The sequence below is a fragment of the Phalangium opilio genome, unplaced genomic scaffold (genome assembly GCF_054372755.1).
Source record: "Phalangium opilio isolate 3A_F unplaced genomic scaffold, DU_Popi_V2 ptg000209l_1, whole genome shotgun sequence".
In the NCBI taxonomy this organism is placed as follows: Eukaryota; Metazoa; Arthropoda; class Arachnida; order Opiliones; family Phalangiidae; genus Phalangium; species Phalangium opilio.
The window spans coordinates 5,562,655-5,588,552 of NW_028324217.1; the positions used below are offsets into that span (position 1 = coordinate 5,562,655).

The 25,898-nt window shown below is 36.6% G+C and overlaps 3 protein-coding genes across 4 annotated transcripts in view; 2 read left to right on the plus strand and 1 right to left on the minus strand.

The window, feature by feature from the left end:
* Positions 1-1,540: 1,540 nt before the first annotated feature.
* On the plus strand, positions 1,541-5,263 carry LOC149618640 (glycerophosphocholine cholinephosphodiesterase ENPP6-like). Its single transcript, XM_089855945.1, has 7 exons — positions 1,541-2,056; positions 2,727-3,074; positions 3,140-3,249; positions 3,320-3,475; positions 3,678-3,821; positions 3,903-4,029; positions 4,100-5,263. The coding sequence occupies exons 1-7, from the start codon at positions 1,780-1,782 to the stop codon at positions 4,228-4,230; spliced, it is 1,293 nt and encodes a 430-aa protein (XP_089712071.1). The 5' UTR covers positions 1,541-1,779; the 3' UTR covers positions 4,231-5,263.
* On the plus strand, positions 5,106-8,414 carry LOC149618641 (uncharacterized). The gene is made up of 9 exons (XM_089854517.1): positions 5,106-5,225; positions 5,997-6,160; positions 6,226-6,306; positions 6,375-6,450; positions 6,949-7,115; positions 7,189-7,287; positions 7,661-7,771; positions 7,959-8,055; positions 8,140-8,414. The coding sequence occupies exons 1-9, from the start codon at positions 5,106-5,108 to the stop codon at positions 8,203-8,205; spliced, it is 981 nt and encodes a 326-aa protein (XP_089710643.1). The 3' UTR covers positions 8,206-8,414.
* A 766-nt stretch (positions 8,415-9,180) lies between these two features.
* Positions 9,181-25,898, minus strand: part of Dg (Dystroglycan) — a 115,109-nt gene continuing 98,391 nt past the window's right edge. For both annotated transcript variants that reach the window (XM_089855108.1, XM_089855107.1), the window contains 3 exons: positions 21,718-22,310; positions 16,124-16,268; positions 9,181-15,313 (listed from right to left, as the gene is read on the minus strand). In XM_089855108.1, the coding sequence (XP_089711234.1) occupies positions 12,396-15,313; positions 16,124-16,268; positions 21,718-22,062 (3,408 nt within the window). In that variant the 5' untranslated portion in view covers positions 22,063-22,310 and the 3' untranslated portion in view covers positions 9,181-12,395. The remainder of the gene's footprint in view (positions 15,314-16,123; positions 16,269-21,717; positions 22,311-25,898) is intronic.

The window sequence follows — 25,898 nt, forward strand, 5'->3', positions numbered from 1 at the left end:
CTTGTTACCTCTCCGAGTGACGATCACGCCACGGAGAGGTATTACACTGGATGTTTCTGTGTGTCTGTTTCTCTTGTCACCACATTCTCAATAGCCCTTTTCGCATGTCGGAGGGTAAAAGTGGGGGAAAATGCGAGGCGCATGCGTGTTAGTAACAACGTGGATAAAATAGCAGACTACGGTCTTATCCTCCACGTATTTCCTCATCATTTTAGAGTCATCAACTTTGCCATTAAATCTGATCATTTTCGATACATTTTCTTGATTTTTTTTTAAAAAAATTTGGAAAAATAGTGTAATAAAATTCATTTAAGCCAGTGGGTTTTTAGTTAGTTCCATTTTGTAGCATTGTTCAATTATTTTTTTTTCATATGATTCTTAAGCCTTTGCACTATGCCTGGATGCTGTGTTGTGGTACTATGGGTGGGATGCAAGAATCAGTCGTATAAATGAAAGAGGGATGGTAAAATAGTGGAAATTAAATTTCACAGAATTGTTGTGAAAAGGAGAACGAGTTATAAATCGAAAATGTTGGAACTCCAAAGACGGGGATATGTAACATGCATTTCGTTAGTGGTATCGGACGCTGGTCGGGAATCGGCGGCCCTCGCGGGGAAAGCGCTCTTTTTTGAGGGGTCGCTCTCGTGGTTTGCCCGGCCCTGCTTGGATACCGACGTTATTATGAAGACGACACTAAGCCTTGGTTATTAAGGGAAATATTTTCGATATTATAATTTTTTAAGCTTCAATGTGCATGTGTTTTCTCCAGTAGGATTTAAATATAATTCCCATATTTTTACAAACTTATTTAAGTTCCAATATTTTTAGTTTATCATAGTTTAGCTTCAAATTTACTCCGTTACCTACAGTCCCAGCTATTTCTCCGTAGGCCGATAGCGTCGTCTGCTATTTTATCCACGGCGCACGACAAGCGCATGCGCGCATAAATTTGCGAAAAGGTCTATTGGCCAATAGTGGCAAACGTTACCAGAGTTAAGATGTACGCGGCAATCGGCTATGGTTACGAGAAACGTGTAGCAGCATTGGCAGGCGTCCTCTAACGGTTCATGCAATTGCGGCTTTTCTTATCATTTACCGTGAATCTATCGCCTTAAATACCCTAAATTTACAAAAATTCTAAAAAAGGGGTTTTCTAGAGGTCAAAATAATTTTAGGAATAAAGTTTCTTAAAACGACTTAACTAGAATTAAGGTAAATTACTCACGATTCAAATAACAAATATCAATTATATTTATTTAATTATCTAAGATAAACATCTTAATTGTGTAGAAAGCCTTTGCGTCTCGTTTCCCAACTTGTTATAAAGTTTAGTTCAGAAAATAAACTTGAAAGTTAAAGGAGCTCGGTTAAAGGGCCTCCTTTAATTAATAAATGAATTTAAATTCCGGCTCTTTTGAATTTCCCGCCGATAATCCAGGAATTGCATTTATTGGCGGATTTTACGGTCTTTTATAGCACAAGCAGGTAGAGTCCTAGAGCGTGCGATCGAGTGGGCTATGGTTGGGTAAAGTTTCTAAACCGGATTATCGGAAATTTGAAATTCAAGTTCAAGAAGAGTGCGATGACAATAGGGCAGGATGATCTTCGAAGTCAAACCAGCTCTAATCCCGTTTTAGAACAGTTTTAAATATGAAATACTAGAAAAACATTAAAAAATAATTGTTTTTTTTTTTATTATTTATGATAATTTTAAATCGTTATGTTTGACGTATGTGAAAATTTAATAACTCACACGTATATTTCCCGCGCTTCCCAATCATGACTACTATTTTACTTAGCTTTATCTACCTTTTAACGTTTTTAAATTCACGAGTTCTTGGATTACCTTTGAATAAATTGGATAACAACAACACCAGTAATTCCGTGACATCTCAGAAGTTAATCATAATTTTGGTCGATGGTATGCGTTGGGATTACCCTAACGAGTATTACATTAAAGGCTTGAAGAAAATCGCCGAAAATGGTGTAAGATCAGAGTTCGTTTACCCGACGTTCCCATCGAATTCCTATCCCAACTGGTACAGCATCGCCACAGGTGAGTAATTGTAAATCTAACGTAGAATGACGTCACCCATGACGTCCCCGTCTAAAGGGAAAGTCTCAAAATAATTAAATACAAGTAATACAACTACAGTTTTAGTAGGAAAATAAAAAAGATGATATATATCAAAATACATCAAAATTAGGGTAGATCATTCCGAGGGGGTAGACACTTGAGAACTCAGGTGTACAATATGTCTTGAACTCAATGTACTGTCAAAGCTGAACTCTGAGTTCCGAAGGCTTTGAACTCAATGCACTGTCTACCCCCTCGGATCATTCCGACTCTGAACGTGGAGTTAGTTTAGTTAATAAACAAGCCGTGGCCTGAGTTTTTGTCCACAATATTTGAATGGACCGTTTCCGTGAAATGCACAGAGATGACTCTCTTTGTCTTGCATGTTGCTTTATGGCGCATGCGCTTTAGGCTTTTTGTATTAAAGAGAGTGCGCGGTGACCGTCGAAGTGGTCTTTTAAGAAACCACTTTAAAATAAAAACATCAATACTTTTGGTTACATCGAACTACAATAAAACTAGACTATATTAGTCACACTAACATTTGAAATTGTCAATTCGAAAATGGTAACATTTGAATGAACTCTCGGAGTATACAAATAATAATTTAACTAGATTAAGTACTTAAAACGTAATGACCTACCTGCAGGTCGTTTCCCAGAAAATCACGGCATCATAGACAACTTTATGTATGACCCTTCGATGGAATCATTCTTTTACATGGGAAAGAACTCGGAACCCGAATGGTGGCAGCAAGGAGAGCCCTTATGGATTACGGCTCAAACCAGAGGTCTTCAAACAGCGGTTTTATGGTGGGACGGTTGTCAGGTTAAGCTAAATGGCACCAACGTCAATGAGTGTCGAAGAAAGAGCTTTTGGTCCACGCGAGGCATGTTGAACAGAAACTTCGCCAGAGGTATGTCCAACGTACTTGACAGGATGGCTAAAGACGAACTACAACTGGCCATGAGTTACTACGGACCTGTTGATAATGAAGGTAAAACAACAGCGTAAGAAGTATTTTATGACCTCAGAGGACGATAACCAACTCTTCCCTCAAAGGACACAGTTCGGGACCAAACTCGTACCGTCGAAAGCAAGCAACCCGAGACATTGATTCCATGATTGACGACTTACAAACAGAGATGAGTCAAAAGAATCTGACTGATAAAGTATATGACTATGAGCTTTTGTAAGTTTCCGTGACACACTTGTGTTGTTAATCCATTCCCAATTCAAAAGGTGAACCTGATAGTTGTGTCCGACCACGGAATGACTGATTCCTCCGCCTTCACGCCTATCAACTTGGATCGCATCTTAAACTCGGCGGACATCAAGTACATGGTACATGGTGGTGCTGAGGCCTATCTATTACCCTTCGAAGGAAAATTGGAAAAAGTAATTAGTTTTTAAACATTTCTCTCGACGCGAAACAACCGCATCTGACGACACTACAAGCGCAACTCCCTTGTATGTACCGTTACTGAGGGTTGCCTACCCGTTTTTTACATCGAAAAGGCCTTGAGCAAAGGCTAGCGAATACTCGTCCGCTGTAAATCACCGTCCATGGTCTAAATTTAATTTCAACTTCCTGATGTAGGTATACCAAGATATAAAAAGAGCTAAAGTACCTGGTTTGACTGTTTATAAGAAGGAGGAAATACCTGATTACTTCGGAATTAAGAACAGTAACAGAACTTTACCTTTACTCTTGGTGGCGGACCTCGGATACTCCATAAAAGCGGTAAGTTGTACTACCCATTAAGACCCATCTACATCGAATTGCTTAAAACGTCACACTCGAATCTTTTCACTTTACAAGTAGTTGAGGAATTGGTTCAAAGTTCAACCCATGATGATCAACAGTGTCCTAAATTTCGTTGTTGGAAGCCACGGATACGACCCTTACCGTTACGAGTACATGAGGACCATTTTCTACGGTCGTGGTCCTGGTAAGTAACTCTTGTACGTCTTAATTCAAATGCGACGTTTAATCATAATTAAAATTTATCAAAAACAAAGGCTTAAAAAGCGGTTACGTTGGAGAACCCATCCGTATCGTAGACGAGTACAATTTGTTCTGCAAATTACTGGGAATCACGCCACTAAAAAATGACGGTGACTGGTTCAAAGTCAGCGGTTTTTTAAAATAACAACATGTGTTCGTTTTTTATTGGTTTTAAAACTGACCAACACTCAAAAACAATTATATTAAATCATGTTTTTGTTATGTTTTTTCTTAAATACTTTTGACTTCTATGAAATAAATAATAGGCCTATTTAATTAAACGCTGTCAGAGCGTTACTAACAGAGAGACAGACCAATAATCTGCATAGTTTAAATTATAATGTTGAACATTATGTACTATACCATAATCACATACGTATTTAACATACCCAGTGATACTAAACGGCTTAAAACCATTGTTAATCTTGGGTATGAGAGAACAACACGTGACTTACAAATTACCCCCTTTGTCGGAGGTAAAATAGAGGCTGGTGTTGGACCACCTTGTTTTATTAAGGCGGAACAAATGGTATGTGAACAACAAAGACGTTAGATATAACTTCAAACATAGGACTTTGGTGGACTGGTAACTTTCAAGCCCTCTCTAACGTCTTTGGGTTCAGATACCGGATGTTCCGTTTAAACCCTATACCGAGCAGACGATACTGCGACCCACCCCTTTCTAAAAGGCTCTATAGAGAGCTTTCAGATGGGATAGTACGTCACACCCTCCCAAGTCTTACTGCTGTTCTGGTAGCCATATTGGGTGGCCTCAGCTTCATTCCTGCTTTAAACCCACCAATATGGCAGCGTAAATTATGTCACGAGACTCAGCTCCTCCTCCAACTGAAAGCTCTCTATAGGAGGCGAGAATTACGGTTATAAAATGGTAAGGTACCTTCGGTTTATATTGATTAAAGTCTCATTTCGCCTGGGGGAAAAATACCATAATATATGTAACTATGGCAACTACAACAAAACAAAATTGTACTACAAGACAGTTGGCGATATTTGACCAAGATGTCGAGAACGAAGAAAGATTCCGATATTTTAGAAACCCCTGATGTAAAATACGCTGTCGAACCCAAATTTGTTCTAAATGCTACAAAAGGTGTAAATACTGAATATTGGTTGTATTATGTAAATTAATTTCACGATTAAACGTACGTTGTTCTAAATGTGTCGTAATTGATTCATGAAGGTTTAAAGACCATTGGCGATTCCACTAAAAACTATAAGGAAAGACAAAGGGAAAGATTTTTCACTGAGGTTGGTGGCTTAATGTTTTGGGTGCATTTTCCTAGCGAGAACAGTTCCCGAATTAAAATAGCGGCGGAGTTATAAACTGCTGTTTTAGAAATAGCGGCCACAGTTTTAGTAATAGCAGCTGCTGTTTTGGAAACTAGCGGTGTTTAACTTAAGTTGGGGTTCAAATAATAAAACCTACACTGAGCTAATAGTATTGGGATTCGAGTAATCTGACCTAATAGTATTGGGGTTCAAGTAATAAAACCTAAATTGACCGCAAGCTTAACAAGCTTATAACGAACGTCCCAGGTTGGAGGAGAGTTGAATGATGGTGGACCGTCTGCGGCAATAAAAGTCTCCCATACCTTTGGAAGTGGATTGTTAAGTGCTGCCGCGTACCGCCATATATAAAATGAAGCTAGTTCTCATGAATTAGCTTCTATACTTTTTAGACAGGGGGGTATTGTCGACGTTATTACACATTACAACCCTACCTGAGGATACCGAGGTCTTCGTTATCTCGACTCCATCTTACCTCTTTCCAACGAGGTCCCAGAGCTCAGGGAATGCAAACGTAAAATGAGTTGTTATAGGTTCTCAAGTCTTACATGGGTTATTTTTTAATGCAACTACTTGAACAATTTTTGGGGTTCTTAATTGCAGTTTTCGTTAGACTTGAAGCGTAAGGATGTTAACTTGTTAAAAGACAACTACGAAGAACAGAAGAGACAGTTGGAAGAAGAAGAACATGATTTGGAAAAAAAGATACAAGACTTTAAAAAATTATTGGCTGATTCCGAAACATTAACCGACCGTGCTGTTAAAACGTACGATATCTTCTTATGCAAATTGAAGATTAGGCCTAATTGATTAAGAACATAATGGTTAACAGGGCAGAGGATGAACTGAACACTAAGTTGGCACTAGAGGATGAAGTTCAAACGGTTAAAAATCACATAGAGGAGTTAAATGAGTAATTATTAAGGGATAATGAATTAGGCGGCCATGACAGTTACTGCTTCTATATCCTTTACCATATAGAGACAACTTGGCCAAACAAAATGAGCTTGCCTTGCTCGAAACCTACAAGCACTTCCTCAACGCGTACTCGCCAGAAGTACGTCACCCTTGTAATAGACCATTTCGATGTAACTAAGTGGGGGTAAACTCCGCCTTCCATCTCGCTTTTTGGCGCCTGCGCTGTAAAAATTTTGTATCGGGACAGTGCGCACGTCGAAAAGATCTATTGTAAACTATAGAGGTGTCATGGGGAAATGTTACGATGCCACTTGGAGGTATGAAAGCTTTGAGGAGCTTGTATCATCTCCATTTAATGACGTCACCATGGTCAACTGTCGCAAGCTTACTAAAGTATCCGCCCACATCTCGACGTTTCATCGGTTTAGACAGGGGGGATTTCCTGTGTCGCTTCTATTTGGTTTTCTTGATCATATACGTCAAGGTGTGAGAGGAGCTTGTGCGTCACGAACTCACTAAGTGCCCGCCTACATAGCGGTGTTTCAGGCATACATAGTTGACAATAAGATATAAGAATTCCCTGTGTCAACTCTATAATTTCCTTATAAAATTGTTAATACTTTTTTGTGTCACAAAGGGTGAAGGTGATGAAAACGATCGCATCTATTTTGAAAAACCCGAGGATGTTTTAAGAAAATTCTGGGGACAAGAAAATTACTGCTTAGAGTTGATGAAACAATGCGAACTATTAGAGCACCAAATGGACCAATTAGGGGAAGGCATCAACACAACGAAAACTAAACTGTTAAGTCGTATATTTTACTTCATTAAATTGATTGATTAATTAATGAGTCCTGAATGAGTAATGATACTTTAGGGAGGAAAATTTACAGGAGTTCAAACACAAGTGCCATAAAGTTCAGGAAAAAATATGTCAACAACAGAGCAAGTTAAAAGATGTTAACAAAAATATTGCGTAAGTTAAGACTTCCTGCAAATAATCATTCTTACCAGGAATACATACAGATAATAGGAATTATTGTGTACCTAATTTATCAACGTATCTATGTGCTGATTTTGTGGGTGGGGCTAATCTAATCATTATGTATGACGAATTTTCCCTGGCGAATAATCTATCTCACTGCGCCTTGAACCTTTCGCGCCTGACCTAGCGTTGCTACGAACCAATTAGTGAAATCCCAGAAAGAAAGACGTCAGAATTATGACACGTGATCATAGATAATTCTCAAGCCCGGCCCACAAAATCCACATAGAAATCACCATTGGAAATATGTATACACAATGATTCCAATTAGCTATATGTATTCCTGTTCTTACCAACATTGCAGGGCGCAAGAAGAAAAGCGTTCAAATCCGAACCTTTTCATGAATCGACTTGAACCGCATATCAATCGCTGTTATCGTAATGTCTACAACAAAAACACGAATGTTAAACAAACGTAAGACTTCAATGATTAGCAACATTTTTTAAAATACAGGCAATAAAACCTAGAATCGACACAATATTTATGGTGACGTTTCACCTACGTATCTTCAAAATTACAAGCTCCAGTTTGTAACTTTGGTGACAAACTTATGGCACAAATCTTATGAACATATGATTATAATAAGGAATTCTACTCACAGTAACCTTCAAATGATGATGCACTTGGAACAGAAGTTGTACAATCTCTTTGACGAAATGAAAATGTTCACACCTTCTACTCTGAACAAAGCAGCTAAGGTCTGAATTTCCGAAATATAATAACTATTTAAAAGGCTACACCCACGTGACTAACTTTGACAAAAAAATCCGAAATTGTTTCAGGCCAAACTTAAAGAAGAAATGAGACACCAACAAGAACTTCGATTGGAAGCTTTAAAAACTCGTTAAAAAATATTTCACTTATATTTACCTTGTAATATTTTTTTTTAAACTTTTTGGTAATGATAGATTTCGTAGTGCAAAACGTGTTGGTAAAAGTAATTCGGTTTGCCTGCGTACCCGTGCTAGTATTCATACGCAAGTGATCTTTCAGTTGGCAGACTAGTACGTCACAGCCACCTAAGTCTTAGCACGGTTTTGGCAGCCATAGTGGTGGTGGGTTTTTAACTTTCCTTCCGCAATAAAAAAACCAGTATGGCCGAGAAAATTATCTCACGATTCTTAGCTCCTCCCCCAACCGAAAGCTCTCTATAGAGTACAGATAGTATGCAGACAAGTGTTGCCAGTCATTTGTGAGTGAAATTCACCCGCCATAGACTCCCAACAGACTGAAAATCTTGTAGTATAGGGACTTGGCAATTCGGGCTTAACTCCGCCCCCAGCGCCATTATGGTATGTTTTTTTAACAGAATGAAAGCTATATAAGCCCCTCCTCCTGGTATGTTTTTAGCACTAGTGGAAGGTAGCCTGACGTTGCATGACGTAGTACTGCCAAGTCCCTATGCTGTTCGATTCAGTACTTATCATTCAGTTCCAAACCTGAATGCGGGAGATGCTCTAATAACAAATAACTGGCAATGGGGGAGGAAATTTCTCTAGCCGCTTTAGTGCACGCTATCCGAGGGGGCCGTCACTTGTTCAAATCTAATACGCAACTCGTACAAATCATAATATTTCAAATCTTGTACGTTATAAAGTAAAGAACAGGCCCCCTCTACACTATCTATACCACCACAAGTCTATTATGTAAGGTCCCCTTACATAATAGACTTATGATACCACGAAAGGGCTATCATTAAACGTTGTTTTCATAGCCTCAATCACAACGCGATTTATGTCTGTCGATGTCTTTGCTTAAACACTCATTACTGAAAAAATGCAAGCTAAAGACTTGACAAAATAATAATTAAAATGAAGTCGTAATTTTTTAAGATCATTTTCATTTTTTATTACACGTATGACAACTAAAAAATAAAAAGATACAACACATGTATGACTTAGGGAGATTTTGTTTGTTTGTTTTGTTTTCATGTTGATTTGATAAACACTACATTCACAATTGTTTCCGTTTTTACTTAAGTTCTCGAGTCCACAACGTATAATTATTGAACGGCCACGATAAAAGTCTAAAGATTTATGTTTTTTTGTTGTAGAACATGGTGGGAATTTGATGTTTTTTTTTCTTCATAATATTGTAATTTACACATATTTTCATTTTTATGTAAAAACCAAGAAAAAAAAATATTAAAATTAAAAACATTTTTTAGCAGACGCTTTTTCAAGTGTTTTTCCCGAATCCGATTAAAAAACATTTTCTAGCAGACGCTTTTTTAAGAGTTTTTTTTAAACTGGTTCAATTCAATTCAATTCAATCATTCTTACGTTCGTTCCATACGTTACAAATATGGGGGCGGAATTTTAGGATAATTAATATTTAATATTTAAAGGAGGGAAACAAAATTAAGTTTAATTGTAGTTATCTTTCTCGATTTAATTTTTTTAGCACCATTTATAAGTGAACGAGATATTTTTTGGAGTTTCGTATTTGCGTTACTAAAAATTCTACGCGTACTTAAATTAATTCTTTCTGTCAGACTAGACTTTTAATTAACAAAATAATAATAATGATTAATATTAATATTAATGGTAATTATATTTAAATATCATAAGTTTAAATCGAGCTACACCCTTTAGAAATGATTAAATTTAGAAATTAATCATAAATTCAGAGAGAGAGCGTTACGTAACGCCTCTAGTGGCATATTTTTAAACTAAGCCACACCCTTAAACAAAGGAACGTGTTTAATTAAAGTTTTTTCAGTAAAAAAATAATCTAAAATATATTAATTAATCAATTAATTGTTTCCGAAAAATTTCAAGTTCATTAACCTCCCCAAAAATTTAATTTTTTTCACTTAATTAAATTTAAGTTTTTAAACAATAGACTTACGTATGTTAAGTGCGCTTTTTTCAAACTACTCTAAACATTATCAGAGATTAAATATCAACCAGTACAATATTTAAAGTTTAGTTAATTTGAACCACAGCACATTTTAATTTTTATTTAATTTTTTTCATTTAATTTAAATTCTTGGGTTAATTTTAATTACAAACCCAAGGATTATTTATTTATTTTTCGGTACAAAAATGTATGAAATATTAATTTGATTTTTTTTTAAATCTTTTTTTTTTATTTAATATTTAAATCGATCCTAAACTTGGGTTTAATCGTAATTAAAATTAATAACCGAGGAGTTAATTGTAATTAATTATCTTGACTACAAACTTATACTTATACTTATAGATATTATATATAGTTTTGTTCGTTTAAATTTCATTTCGAACAATGTCTAAATTAAACGATAATTTTCTAAGTAATTAAAACAAAAAAAAATAATTAATAGCTGTCTAACATTAAAATTGATATTTTTTTAATAAACACCTGTACATTTTTTGTTTGTGTATTTATTTATTTTTTTTTATATAATATTTATATGTAGAATTCATTTTCTCATCATTATCGTTATCTCCCTTAGAACGTTTGTTTAAATTGAATATAAATAAATGTGCAAAAAATAGCTTGGTTTTTTAATTTTTCTTATTTCTAAATTAATTTTTGTTAGTTAATTGTTAATTAGCAGCCAGCAGCCTTTATAAAAATTAAAATTCAGTCAAATCTATCCTAACGATATATAATTTTCTTGACCACTTGACCACGTGGTCTGGTCTATCGCAAATGTTTTTTTTTTTGCGATAATGTAAAAAAAAATGTTAAAAAAACTCCGATATATTTATATTTTGGGGGAAGACAGTAAAACAAACTATATATTTACTCGGGAATATATATGTATATTTAAAGGAATAGTTTAGGTAATATAACATTATACCTTAATTAAAAGAACGTCTGCTTTTTCTAAATATAAAAGGAATTAAATATTGAAAAAAGAAATAAAAAATTGCCTCTTAATACAATATGATAATTGGTACATTTGATTAAAATTAAAAATAATCAAGGACTACTGTGCCATCCGCCATTCTTTTAGAGGCGTCTGCTAGTCAGAACCAACGTTACTACTACCTCTCATCCTGTGAGAATTCAACCAATAAAGTAGGAGTAAGAGGTTCGGTTTAGCAGACGCCACTAAAGCAATGGCGGGTGATGCAGTAGTCCTTGATTATTTTTAAGACTAATTAAATGTACTAATTATCATATTGTAATAATAAAATTATCTCTTATTACAATACGATAATTAGTACATTTAATTAGTCTTAAAAATAATTAAGGACTACTGCATCGCCATCCGCCATTGATTTAGTGGCGTCTGCTAGCCCGAACCAACGTTACCCCTACCTTACCTCTCTCAGCCTGCTAGACTTCAACCAATCCTGTATGGGTAAGAGGTTCGATTTAGCAGACGCCTGTACTAAAGCAATGACGGATGGCGAGGCAGTAATCCTTGATTATTTTTAAGACTAATTAAATGTAATAATTATCATATTGTAATAAGAAATCATTTATTTCTTAATTTTAATATTTAATTCCTTTTATATTTAGAAAAAGCAGCCGTTCTTTTAATTAAGGTATAATATTACCTTACCTGAATTTTTCCTTTTAAGTCTGGGATACTTCGACATTGGTTTGTTTAATTTAAAACCATATATAGGGAGTTTTGTAATTAATTTTTCATTAATGTTTCATTAAAAGGCTTAGTGAAGGCACACCTATTGAAGGAAAAACAAAATTAAATTTTAATATTTCCTAGATCGTCTTACGATTAATTGTAATTAATTAATGAAACTCGATAATAATAATTTGTTTTTTAAAATCAGCCAGAACTACAGAATTAGTTCACGTCATATGGAAACTAAATTCCGACTGACACGTGACGTAACGTAACGTGACGTAAACGAAATTAATTAACCATTTTTTTGGACATAGTTTATATAATTTTCTTTTACACATCCACACTCGAAATTGTTGTAAATTTTTAATCATCGAACATCACTTTTAGTTTTAGTTTTGTCCCACGTCACTCAATTTCGAAAAGAAACAAGAAATTTCCTTGGATTTTATTTTTTGATAATTACTTTTTTGTTTGTTTTAGAGTTGGGGGGTTTGTTATAAAGGTAGGGCGGCGTTAAGGTGGTACGTAAGGTGGAGGTTGCCTATAAGTAGGTGTCGCCTTTGGTCTAGAGTTTTTATTATCTCTGCTAGTGGTAAAAGGCGGAGGTGGTTGATAGGGTGGCGAAAAATGCGGATCCTGATGATGCAAGTCAGCGTTAGTGTCTCTTAAGTTGGCCACTTCCTTGCGGTCCGTTTGGGGCGTTGAATCTCGACTACTAGCGGATATGGAACGTGGATAATCCATCGGTGCTAAGGGTGGCTTCTCTTCCTTCAAAATAATCGGTGGTTTCGCCGGATCATTTTTTTCATCTAACTCATCGGCAAAGATGATTGGAATCCCTTTGGTAACGAAGGCTCCATTTTCATTCATGGTCATTTTACCCTTTCGTTTCTTGCGATACAAAAAGCAAGCCACCATGGCTGCTATGATCAACATGATAGCGATAACCACAGCGGGAATGATGGTTGTGATATAAATGTCATCGTCACTGGAGGTAGCCGGTTCAGATTCTTCTATAGGTGGTATCGTTGGGGTTATGGGTGAAATAGTAGCTCCACCAACGTGAACAACACTGATACAAGGGCCTAATGGCATGGGGTCAACTTTAATAACGCGGAACTCGGGTTCCATGGCTTGAACCAACTTGGACGATATCGTTTCGTTATCGTTCTTCAGGAAACTGACCAAGTACGCGATCTTTTCTTCTGGACACGGGTCAAGTGGTAATGTATTGTTAATCCAGGCGAAGACGACTGAACCTTTACTTATGCTATTTACTGTGATGTAACGCGGATCGGGGTCTCCGTACATTTTGGATAATTTCCACGGTACTAAAACTTTCTGACTGATATTACGACTAAAGTCGTTGAAGTTGGCGTCCAAGTGGATACTGAATTCAATAGCGGATTTACGCGGCACTCTTGGATGTACAACGATCATAAAGGCGTCATTGACAGTACGTCCGTCATTGTCTTGGGCAGTCATGATAAACTCGTGGTGCCCCACATCTCCGTCGAATGGTAAACCGTACAATTCCTGAGACTTGTGATTTAACTGGACCCAAGAAGATTTAGGAACCAAAGCACTATCGATTGTGAGGAATAGTAGTTTCAAGCAACGCGTGCTTCCATCTTGTTCGTCGTAGAAGGTATCTTCCGGTACCTTGAACCTTAAGATTTCGCCAACTGTAGCATTGACTTGTTCAATAGCGTTACGTAACTCTGGGGGATTGTCCGATTTGGTGATAGGTGTTGTGGGTATTGAAGCTTCGCAGACGCCCAGGTAGGACACGTAAGCCCTGTCCACTTTTATCTCTTTACCCAATACTTTGGTCAAATGGGTAGTTGGAGTACCCGTTTCGTCTCTCATAATTCTATTGGCCAATCGCTCAACTCGCTCTCTAGGACATGGGTGACGCGGTAAGGTATCATTGGTCCAAGTTATCTTCAACGGGTCAGTTGTGGTGACGTCTTTCACGGTGATAAACGATGTATTGCGATCACCGTACAACTTGGCTAGCTTCTTAACAACCTCAATCTCCCAATCAATGGCAACCGGATATTTCCATTTCGGTGATACTAACGACAAGGTGAAGGTGTGATGGACAGCTCGATGACTCGGGTGTTGACGAACGTGAATGTCTAAGATATCGTTTATGGTTTCTCCGCCACTATCCATGGCTTCTAGGATGAACTGATACTTTCCAATATTCTCATCCAAGGGCAGAGCGTACAAGACTTGTCGAACAGGGTCAAATTGTACCCAAGAAGATTGAGTAATGGCCGTACGATCTTGCGTCGTGAATATGAGCTTCAATTGTCTCGTGTCACCGTCTTCCAAGTCCACAAAGGTATCCTGAGGAATTTGGTACGACCATACTTTACCGGCGATTATGGATAACTTCTTCATACGAGTTTGAATGGTAGGTTTAGAGTTGAGTCCTCCTGGAGGAGCTGCAGTAGCTTTGTCCGGACTCCAATCCGGTTTACTAGGCTTAATCGAATCAGTTACCGACAAGATTGGTGTGCTTGATGGCGAGATGGTAGGAGTATACTCGCCGTAACTGACCCTGGTTGGAGCGATATCTAACGTGGTTAAGGTACCCATATATGTACTTGGACGGTCAGGGTCCAAGATAGGTGTACCAACTATGGAAGCGTAGGGTGTCGCCAAACGGGGTAGTACTGGGGAAGCGGTAATTCTAACTGATTCACGGGGTCTATGATGTCCACGTTCACCAGGAGCCATACCCCTACCATGATCGTGTCTGTGGTGATGAGAGCTACTTGAAAAATGTGGGGAAACCATTGTAGGTACGATTCGAGATTCAGGGGCGTTAGTCTCATCGGTGTATTCATCTACTCTTTCTGTAGTATGAGGAAATCTAGTTGGAAAGAATGTAGGAACCGGTGTTCCCGAGATAGGATGATGACCATGAGCTTGTCGTTTCTCACGACGTACCACTGCTTGCTGTTGACGATTAGTAACGTGCCAACCCACAACAGGATGGTTAAGTTCATCTCCGAGCGTACCATCTTTGGACATCTTCTCAATCTCCGTAATGCGTTCTGACTGATCGGGGCTAACCACTCCGGAACAACCGACTTGCCACTGAAGAATGGCACCGGGGTTTTTAGAGGTTCGAGCGTTACCTGGACCTGCCATTATGGCGGACGTATCGAATGCTCTAGTGTTTGGTGCGAGGGGTTTTAGTTTCAACGATTCGGAAGGGATTTTCATAACATTAGCGGCACGTTCCAGTAAATTGATACGGTTCTCAGGGGTCAGGTTTTCGAGGTCAGCGTCGAAGATAACGGAAGCAACGGTTAGGACTTCCCCCGTGACGCATTTTGGTGTTGGAGACGCGTTATTTGTGTCTGGCGAGTCATCTACTACGTCGATTGAGAAGACATCTTTGGCGACATTTTTACCTAAAAATATATTGAAATGTTCGTTCTCTAAATGGTGTAGCTCAGCAAAAAAAGTTTTAATTCATTATAGGAAAAAAATGATTTATAGAATTCTATGAGGAGGTAAAATGTGTTTTTATAGGAAAATATGGGAATAAAATTCCTCACATATAATATTTTGGCTTTAACTATATAGAAAAATCTAATTAAAAAATAACAAATTGGATTTTACTTTGAAAAGAAGAATTTAAATAAAATATCCTGTTTCGCAATTTTAGTGTCTAGACAAGAAGTGATGTCTAGTTTATTAGGGAGAAGGTATAAGATGCCTAAGAATTCGCGCGCCATAGTCCCAGTCCCCCTTTCAAAATACAAGGGGGGACGTAAAAGGAGGCACCGGGCTATTTCGCCTCTCCTCAGTCGGAAAATACGTAATTTTCGTCATTCGCGTCGCGCTGACGTGAGTTTCCAAGAACCAATGAGATGCTGGTTGTTATTTAGAGGCGGCGATGATTAACTCCGGACCTACGTCTTTTGGACTGGAGATAAAGCTAGATTATAAATGTGACGAATTTATACCTTCTCCCTAATAAACTAGATATCACTTCTTGGTCCAGACAAATGTGATCTCGATAAAAGAGCTAACTAAATTTTGATAAATTTGATGCTAAACTATACGAAAACTTCCCAAACTAAGACAAAAATATGGGACATACGTTTCATGAAATTATAGCATAGTAATATATAGGACAGGTTCAAAAATATAGGATTTTATAATAATTTTAGGGCCACTGGGCTCCCTGGGGGATTAAATATAAGGTTTTAACTTACCAATGGCACCATGTGGCGCACCCTGGGCTTTGACGCTGATGTAATACTGGCCAACATCTTTCTCTAAAGGTATACCCTGAAAGCTCCGTGTTTTTTGGTCAAACCTTAACCAAGAAGGCAGTTTCGGCTCTCCTGCCTCGCTCACCTGAAAAATAAATTGAGCTCCTATCAATATATTATTGGCGTAAGACGTGAGTGAGTGAGTGCCACTATATTATTGGCAAAGCAATAACGCATTACGGTTGTGAGTTAGAACTAATGGTTTCCAATAATTTTTTCTTACACGTAAAGGGTTAGGTTTTAAAGGCTATATCATGATGATCGGACGTACTTTTACAACGCTGTTTATATACTTAACAAGTTTACAATCGTATAACTTATAGTGTTTGCAGAGATAGATTTAATTTTAGAAGTAGGAATGGAGAACAGAGTAATATCTGGGCGCGTCAAAGTCCCGGACCCCCTTTCACGGGACGGAGGGGTATGAAAGAAGAGACGAATCATAGCGACAGAGGTAAAAAGGAATTACGTACTTATAGACGTCCCCGTCAGCAACGTCATCAAAACGTAGTTTAAGTGAGCCAATAAGATAATTTAAACTTTTCGTTACATTACGTGTTGGAGGGAGGGGCTCTTTACTGGGTGGTCTATGAGTCGGACTGAAGTAAAAATTAATTTTTCTCCATTCCTATTTCTAAAATTAAATCTATCCCTGGTGTTTGATAGCCCAGTATTTCCCAAAAGTTTTCAAAGTTGCGATACATCTTTGGTTCGATATTTATTTACACATAAGCTTTAATTTATTAAAAAAAGGCTAAGTTTTATTAAATTAAGAGCCGTTGTTATTTTACAATAACGAAAAATTTAGACCATTTTTATATAAAATGATTTCGAAACAACGTATTGTAAGTTATTGACCTTTGTTTCTCATAAAATAAGTTCTTTGTATTAACTTTTATCAGATAACCTTGTATTATTGTGTGTTATTATTCCCTTCAAATAAATAAACAACCATTAAGAATATATATAACAAGGCCTTTGCAGACCAACATCAAACATTAATAATCTAGCATAGGGTGGGCACTGCAGGAAGTACATTATTCTCATCCGATTTAGGATACTAGCACTTCCGGTATCAACATCCGGGTTTCCCAAAACATTTATACAGTATAGGACAATCAATATCTGACCATGGACTCGTTTCGTTTCGTTTGTCCGCTTGGAATATTAATTAGTCCTACCGTCTTATCAAAACAACAATAATTTATTCTGCTTCTATAAATATCAGCAAGCAACAACAACTGAAACTTCATTATCGTGGTTACATCGTTACTGTAATTTATTACCTGTCTATCTCTTTTAATAATTAGGCTTAACAATATGTCTTACTCAGGAAGCTAAAATACAAGATAATAAATAATGAAAGCATAAATGAATAGCTGAAGTTAAAGTTTGTGTAGTAGCCATAAATAATATCGTAAGTTTATAAGTGATATGTTCCTTCCATAAGTATGAATGGCACTAGCTACACAAGTTCGTAATGTAATGCTACTGAGAGACTTACAGCTCGAGATAACTAGTTCGAGAAGGAGAACGACGGAAGCGAGTCAATTCAAGTCCTAACTACACTCGGCGGTGGTTAATTTTGCAGGACCAAGTTCCATCTATGTCCTATTTAGTCTGTGCATTACTAAGCCCAAATTTGACAGCAGCGCCACACCAGGCGTATGTCGCTTTACCCTGAATCTATGACCTACGTCACTAACTTCAAAATTACAAGCTCCATTTTCTAAGTTACCAGTGACAAACTTACAGAAGGAACATATAAACTTATGGTACAAGCAATATTCAAATTCTATGGTTTTAACCACGCTATAAGTAAATTACAGGGGTTTTCTAATAAGTCTGCCATAAATTAAGGGGGATATTCTTTGGGAAATCGATTTTGAGTCAAATATATAACTTCCATCTCCATTTGGTTTACCCTAAGGGACACTGTTTTCGAGTTAAGATTGAAATATCAGTATTTTATGGACGACCCCTTAAATTTAATTAATTAAGAAACTGAAAGACAATGATTGGGGCTAATTTAATTAAGGGGTCATACCTAAAACACTCAAATCTTAACAAGGGCAAAATGTCATAGAACTTTTTACACTCAAAATCGCAAAAAGAACATCCACGTTATTTTTTGGAAGACTTATCATAATCACAAACACCCTGTATATCTGAGGCGTTTAATTTCATCCTTCATGAAAGAATCGATAAACAAACCCAAAAAAAACCCACTTTATTTTCCATTTCACCCTCCCTTTAAATTTAATATCAAAACTTTTATTTGGAACTCTTAAAAGTGACAAGAGAAATTCAATTTTCTAGAGTGTTTGTAACAACTCCAAAAAAATTGTCTTCGGTCAGAGCCAGGAGTTTGAAAAAATAAAAAATAGAAACCAAAAAAATATTGAAATTTAATACAACGTAGTCTATTTTTTCAAGAAAATTCCTAGACAAAGGTTTAACCTACTAACGCTAGCTGCTTTATAATATAATATAACATTCTATTTCACGGGCTAGAGAAGATAACTGTACTGCTGCCATACTGCGTAAGAAACTAGGTCCCCTTCCAGACAATGAATGGGACCTTTGCCAATACCTTGGAATCAAAATATTAAGTAGATGTTTCGATTATATCTTTTATGTTTCGCTCTCGAAGGCTGCTGCTGTGATGTAGTGAGTTTATTCTAGAAGATGATGTTATAGATATATCTTTCGAGCATAGAGGATATACAATAGAGGAGTAGATAGTTAAACATTGTATTCAGTTCATGTTAAGTTCTTTGGGGTTCACTACTTCCGGATATTCACTCTTGATTTTTGGTAGACACGTGGTTGGTAGACACCTTTGTATAAATATTACTCCATACAGTAAAGCAGACGACATTTCCTCAACCAATCATGATATGTTTTGTACAGAAGGTAAATCAATCACCCAAACAGAAAAAACCGGAAATGAATTTAGTAAACATTTGGCGAAATATTCCATTATGTATTGGCAGGGATAGATTTAATTTTAGAAGTAGGAATAGAGAACGGTTAGTATTTACTTCAGCTTCAAAAACATAGGATTTTATAGGAGTTATAGGAGCCCTGCTTTAGTCTACCCAAAGTAAAAAAAAAATCCTGATATTTGAATGTTTTAATGAACCCTACAAAAAAACCGTTGAAGAGACTTTTTCTTTGAGCAAATGAAATATTTATGTCACAGGCACTTGACCTTTGTGGCCTCTCTCTTAAGTCATCAAAAAAGAATGTACCGCTACAGTTAAGAGAAGGCAAGTAACGCGCCTCTGTTTGAGAATCATCTTACACATACCGGAAGTTAAGTAAAAAGGCGACAGCCGAACTTGCAATTTTTCTTAGGAGCTTCCAATATTTTTTTTTACTTTTACTTTTTATTTTATCCATTGAAGAGATAAAAATTGAAGGGAACGGTTTGAAATAATTGCCTTAGAGCGAACGAAGTTAAGGAGTAGTAATTTTCTTTGGGAAAATCCCTCATACTTAGGAAGATATATCATTGTAGTTAAACCTCAAAATTGGTGTTATTTTCCAGGACTATAATAATAGACGCCGTAAGATAAAAACGATTTAAGAGTAATATACTTGCAGAACTACTTTCAGGTACCCAGTCTTTTCAACGAGCACGTATAAGGAGGAGAGACCAAATAGTCTGCTACCACGAACTTTCTCATGACGTCACACCCACCCTCCTATCTCTTACTTCGTTTTTGGCGACCATATCGTGGTCAGCTCAGGCCATACCAAGATGTGATATTAGGGAGAAGGTATAAATTCGCCACATTTCCAGTCCAAACACAGGTCCCGGAGTTAATCCCCGCATGGATTAACTAACGCTAGGGATTGTTCGTTCCCCTAAAAGATAAAGTATACATGTTCCAAACACCCCCTAGCCAAATATCACGTGTCCTATGACGTCAAAAATTGAAATGCCGCCTAAAATTGGGCGCCGTCATCTTTAAAATCCGCAAAAACTATTTATTTTGCCTAGAGATGGCGCTATATTTACATCCGTTTTGGTCCAATAAATTGGGGGAATGAAGAGGGGAATCAAGGAATAATTCGGAACATGTAGTTGGCGACAGTATTACACGGGAAACACAGTTAGTGAACAATAAATAGCGTTAGTTAATCCATGATCCCCCGCCTCAAAATTACAACCAGTATTTGATTTTGTATTGTTTGTAGGCCCTTCCGAAGAAGGGCCAATTTCAAAAATTCTTTTCTCGGGGCTCGAACTACAAACTTGCAACAAGAAGTTGAAGTAAGAACACCCAAGATAGGGGTAACATATCACAAATTAGTTAGTCGCTAACAAGAGGGGGGTCTTAACCCATAGGCTAGTGCCAAGGGAATTCCCCACTCCGGTTCAGCAACCTTTTCAGAAACTAGGGGGTAGGTTTGGGCCGAAAAGAAAAGAATTCTTGGAAGTGCCGGTACCAGGTGTTTGCAATGGTAATCGGCGGCCAACGAGGGTAAAATACCTCAAAAGTATTATAGGAAAGACAGTAAGGTAAAACGCGACCATATACGGTATGTTAATTGACATTTATAAAGCACCAATTGTAAATTAAACCTGGTAAATAAGTGCGTTTAGTTTAACTAAACTTTAAGTACTAAACTGTCGAAAATTATCTATTCTCATTGGAGGGGGTATTTGTTAAAACAATGTTTTATGAAATTGGTTATGGGCCGAGCTCGAGGAGAGGTCAATTTTTATTTTGGACTCGATTTTGACCTTTGGACTGACGATTTTATGACCAAATACAAATACGCCTAGCTGGTAAATCTTAAAGGTGAATCGTATTTTTGATAATACCTTCCTCAGAATCTTACACATAATTAAAATGTGGTACAATTCAGACTACAAATATTATGAAATTAACTTCCAAAGGCTTATTGTGGTCTTATATTAGTTTTAAATGTCACATATAGTCTGTAATTGACACATAACTTTCAACAGACCCTTTATAAAAAGGGGACACTCGATATGTCGAGCCAAAGACGTTAGATTGGGCTTCACAGTTACCAGTCCTGCACCAAATTCAGTCCGTATTGTTACAACTCAAATCTAACGTCTTTGGTTGATACAAATACCGGATTTTCAGGCTTAAGACAACAAGGTACTCAAATAACAGACTCATATTACGTTCAACGTTTGCAAAGGGTCAATACCCGTAGGAATAAGTTCATAAGATATGTTCCATAAGTTTGTCACTGGTAACTGAGAGACTCATGAAGTGACGTCACGTAGGAGAAACGTCATAGATTCAGGGTAAAGCGACATACGCCTGGTGAGGCGCTGTCAAATTTGGGCTTAGTAAGTTCAGACTAAATAGGGCCTAGATGGAACTTGGTCCTGCAAAATTAACCACCACAGAGTGTGGGATTTCAACTGACTCGCTTCCGTCGTTCTCGAACTATAAGTCTCTCAGTAGCATTACGAAGCGTCATACTTATGGAACATAAACTTATACCGAAAGTAACTAAAAAAAAAAAGAAAAAACAAGACTTACAATAAACTTGTGAACTTTCCCAGTAAAGGCATCCTTGGAAATGGTAAAATTGAAGATCTGTCCTACAAGGGCGGTACTGTCCGAAATGCCCCAATACCTCTTGACCGTTTCATCGTCATTGGCACTTGAAAACCCGTTGTAGTTCTTGTAACTGGACGACTTATCCAATTCATTGTTGACGTAGGGCTCAAAGGCCGTCACGACACCGATAAAACACACCGCGCACAACAAACGCGTTAACATTTTTGGCACAAAGCTGCTGCGATTGTTGCTGGAACCGACAGGTCCAGTCCACTTCCCGTTTGATTGGCTCATGGCCGGCAACGTTATCCAATCGAAAAACATCGCGGACACTGTGTATATGTTGTTGATGTTATTGGTGGTCAAGCGTTTTGATATTGAATCAAAATAAACACGAAATTAACACCGAAGACAACGATGAAAAACAAAGGCACGCTTGATCCTTTTAAGACGATTTAGACCGGAAGTGACGTCACGAATTAGGCGTGGCCTCGTTACGTCTTTTGGTCGGTATCGTCATGGTGAGATTAGGGTTGGTTTGAAGTACAATCTTTTATTAGATCATTGCCTTCCTGTGAATAAATTAAATGAAGTTTTAATATATTGATTAGAGAAAGGTGAAATTTGTTTAGTAATAGATGTTGATTGGCTATTTTCGACTCAAAATCGCCCATTTAATCAACCTTTATATTTATTATGACCAGGGATAGATTTAATTTTATTAGTAGGAATGGAGAACGGAGTAATCTGGGCGCGCGTCATAGTCCCGGACCCCCTTCCACGGGACGGGAGGGGGTATGAAAGAAGAGGCGGGTCATAGCAACAGAGGTAACAACGAATTACGTCATTATTTTTCGCCCTCCCCGTCAGCAACGTCATCAAAACGAAGTTTAAGTGATCCAGTCAATAAAATAATTTAAAATTTTCGTCACGTGTTGCAGGGAGGGGCCCTATCTATACTGGGTGGTCTATGAGTCGGAATAACTGAAGTAAATACTAACCGTTCTCCATTCCTACTTCTAAAATTAAATCTATCCCTGTTATGACTCATACAGGATACACATTAAAATTCTGCACAAGTGCAATTTAACATTTTGAAAATGCCAATAAAAATGCTAATAATAAAAACACCTAGCTTTACAACTAATTAAAACACACTCTAGTCGTTAAATTACAATTATTAACCAGGCCTACTTCCCGTTCCTCGGGGCCGCCCGCCAGCCAAATTTTATTTTCATAAATTTTCACATCACAGGAGTTATATAAGTAACTTGATGATAATAAATATGATAATAATGACACTTAACCCATTGCAGTAACGCTAAAGGTTTGTTGCGTTAAATGGGAACAACAAGTTCTAGAATGGTAACTGTAAAACATTATATATTAATACTTGGAGGGTGCTTCAACCTATTGATTTACTTCTATTCTAAGCTAGTTTTGATTGGCGACAAAATTAACTTGGATTGTTTGACGGAAATCACGTGTTTTAATCGGAAATAAACGAGGGGCTAATCACTGTTTAAGTCCGGATTGGAATCGAATCATTTTAGCACTGTCAAGGGCAGGGATTTTAAATATTACGCGTAATCAATAAAGTACAGTCAAAGGTATAGCCGTGTACACCGATTGCACAGAGTGACGGACCCCTCGGAAATAAACGGGGAACCTCAACGAATTTCATTTAGTACCATACTTATTGATGTTAAGTTACTTATGCAGTAGACTAATTAAAATTTAGAAGCTTATATTCGAGTCTAATTTAAAAGACCATACAGTGGCTGGCTATATAACAATGGTAATGTAGCCAATAAATTAAATTACATTACTAATAATTTTTAATTACCTACAATGCGGTAATTTAATTTTTCCCACGACTTGAAATTATCGAAAAATTTCTTTTAGCTATCGGTAATTTCACAGCTTTAGTACTTCAGTTAAAATTACAATAATTACCCAATAATAGCGGTAATCTATTCAATAAACTACCATTTATATTTCAAGTTCACTATAAATGACCAACGAAACTGTAATTAAAATATAACAATCGACAATTCTTCTTTTAATTAAAAAGCGAAGATAAACAAATCGATATATTGAAACTAGAGTTTCGAATGGGTCCTTTAAAACAAACATAAATTTCCCACCAAAATGAGTGGGCGGATACTGGGTGAACGCACTCTTAAAACTTGACTCAAAATTCTTGAGATGGCGCGAGTGTATCGTATCACTCTATCCAACGATAAAAAATAAAAACCCCTCATTGGAAATCTCAAAACATTTTCCAAGATATTTGTCCCACTCTTGGGAAATAACTTTACTGTAAAAGTAAATACATTATTTTTAATAATAAATTAAATACAATATCCCATTCCTTAGATATTAAATCATAAATAAGCAATAGCAAATAGCATCAAAATCGGTCGATGAAGAAATATCTAGTTTTGAAAGTTTCGCTCGATTTTGACAGATTTTGGACACGTAATTTTGACGAAATTCATGAAAACTCTTAAGGTGAATTAATAGCTGGGATTATTGGCTCACTTATCACGTGAGTGACGTCAGAAGAGCATAATTGTTATTTCCGGTAAAATTATTTCTTAAAGATAATTTTATTTATAAACCGGATAATTATAATTCATTTTGAATATTAAAGGGAGGGTGAAGTGAAGTGAAAAATTAAGTAATTTTTCATCATCGATTCTTTCACTAATTATAAGGCCAATCTGCACAGGTAATACAGACTCCGAATGACTTTAAAATGAGAATTAGTTTAAGATTTCACGGATAATAAGTACCTCCGACCAATCGCGTAAGCTCTCACCCACAAACATCGGAATTTAGCTACTAACAAGAAGTGATATCTAGTTTACTAGGGAGAAGGTATAAGATGCCTATAAGTATTAATGCGCCATAGTCCTGCAGTCCCCCTTTCAAAATACAAGGGGGGGGACGTAAAAGGAGGCCGGGCTATTTCGCTACACTCTCCTCAGTCGGAAAATAAGAAGTAATTTTCGTCATACGCGTTGCGCTGACGTGAGTTTTCAAGAACCAATGAGATGCTAGTTGTAATTTAGAGGCGGCGGGGATTAACTCCGGACCTTATACGTTTAGACTGGAGATAAAGCTAGATTATAAATGTGGAGGCGAATTTATACCTTCTCCCTAGTAAACTAGATATCACTTCTCGCTACTAACTTAAAAAACTATTTATTTCCATATGGGATTGCCCTTTCAAAGATATAAACAATTGAACGCCCACTTTATGACATTAAAACTTAGTATACTATAGGGTATTCTATACAGGGTGGTAGAGACGATTTTGAGTCGAAAATTTAACTTCCATGACGTTTTGTCCTCAGGAACACCCTAAACCAATTATAATTTGACTGTTGAAATTTTATGGAAAACCCCCTAATAAAATTATTATTGCCTTTCAGTTTCTTAATTAAATTTCAGGGGTCATCCGTAAAATACTATAATAATTATAACTTGTAAACGGTGGGACTTAGGACAAAATGCCATTGAACATTTTAGACTCAAAATTACCCATAGAAACCACTGCATAAACAGCCCACATCTCCGATGGGTAAAAACAGTGATGTAAGGAAATTAACAACATAATTTCTTCATTACAAATAAACTTAAATTAAAATTAAGGATTTGCAAAACAAAAATGCTTAAGACAGTAAACACGTGTTTTTGTTTGTATAATTGGCCTTGAACTCTTTATTTACTTTTTAACTTCTATATATATTTTTTTTAATATTTTCTTTCAAGTTATTTAATTTAACATAACGTGCTAATTAATTTGAGAGCTTAATTTACGTAAGTCGTAATTTGAAAGCGAAAATATAATTGTTGAGATTTTCGTTCAATTAACTATAAATTAATTTGGTCTAATTAGAAAACGGAACGGGTTAAATTAGTTTCGTAAATATAACCTTATCTAATAACTAATTCAAATAGTAATTAAGGCTTATTTGTAGCTTCAATTTAAATATTCATTGTTTTGCAAACAAATTAGAAGATACAAAAGATGGGAATTAGGTGTTATTCTTAATATGATATTATGCTCATGATGGTGCTAATGTTCAATTATATGCATAATGGGACGTGTTCTAATCAAAATTTTAAGCCATTTTAATTAAAATCATGAC

Bases quoted from the DNA above. Each gene is read 5' to 3' on its own strand.
- LOC149618640 (XM_089855945.1), top strand. From the start codon at position 1,780: ATGACTACTATTTTACTTAGCTTTATCTACCTTTTAACGTTTTTAAAT. The intron at 2,057-2,726 runs GTGAGTAATTGT...ACCTACCTGCAG, and splicing joins CTGGTACAGCATCGCCACAG to GTCGTTTCCCAGAAAATCAC. The intron at 3,075-3,139 runs GTAAAACAACAG...CTTCCCTCAAAG, and splicing joins CGGACCTGTTGATAATGAAG to GACACAGTTCGGGACCAAAC.
- LOC149618641 (XM_089854517.1), top strand. From the start codon at position 5,106: ATGTCGAGAACGAAGAAAGATTCCGATATTTTAGAAACCCCTGATGTA. The intron at 6,451-6,948 runs GTACGTCACCCT...TGTGTCACAAAG, and splicing joins TCAACGCGTACTCGCCAGAA to GGTGAAGGTGATGAAAACGA. The intron at 7,288-7,660 runs GTAAGTTAAGAC...CCAACATTGCAG, and splicing joins GATGTTAACAAAAATATTGC to GGCGCAAGAAGAAAAGCGTT.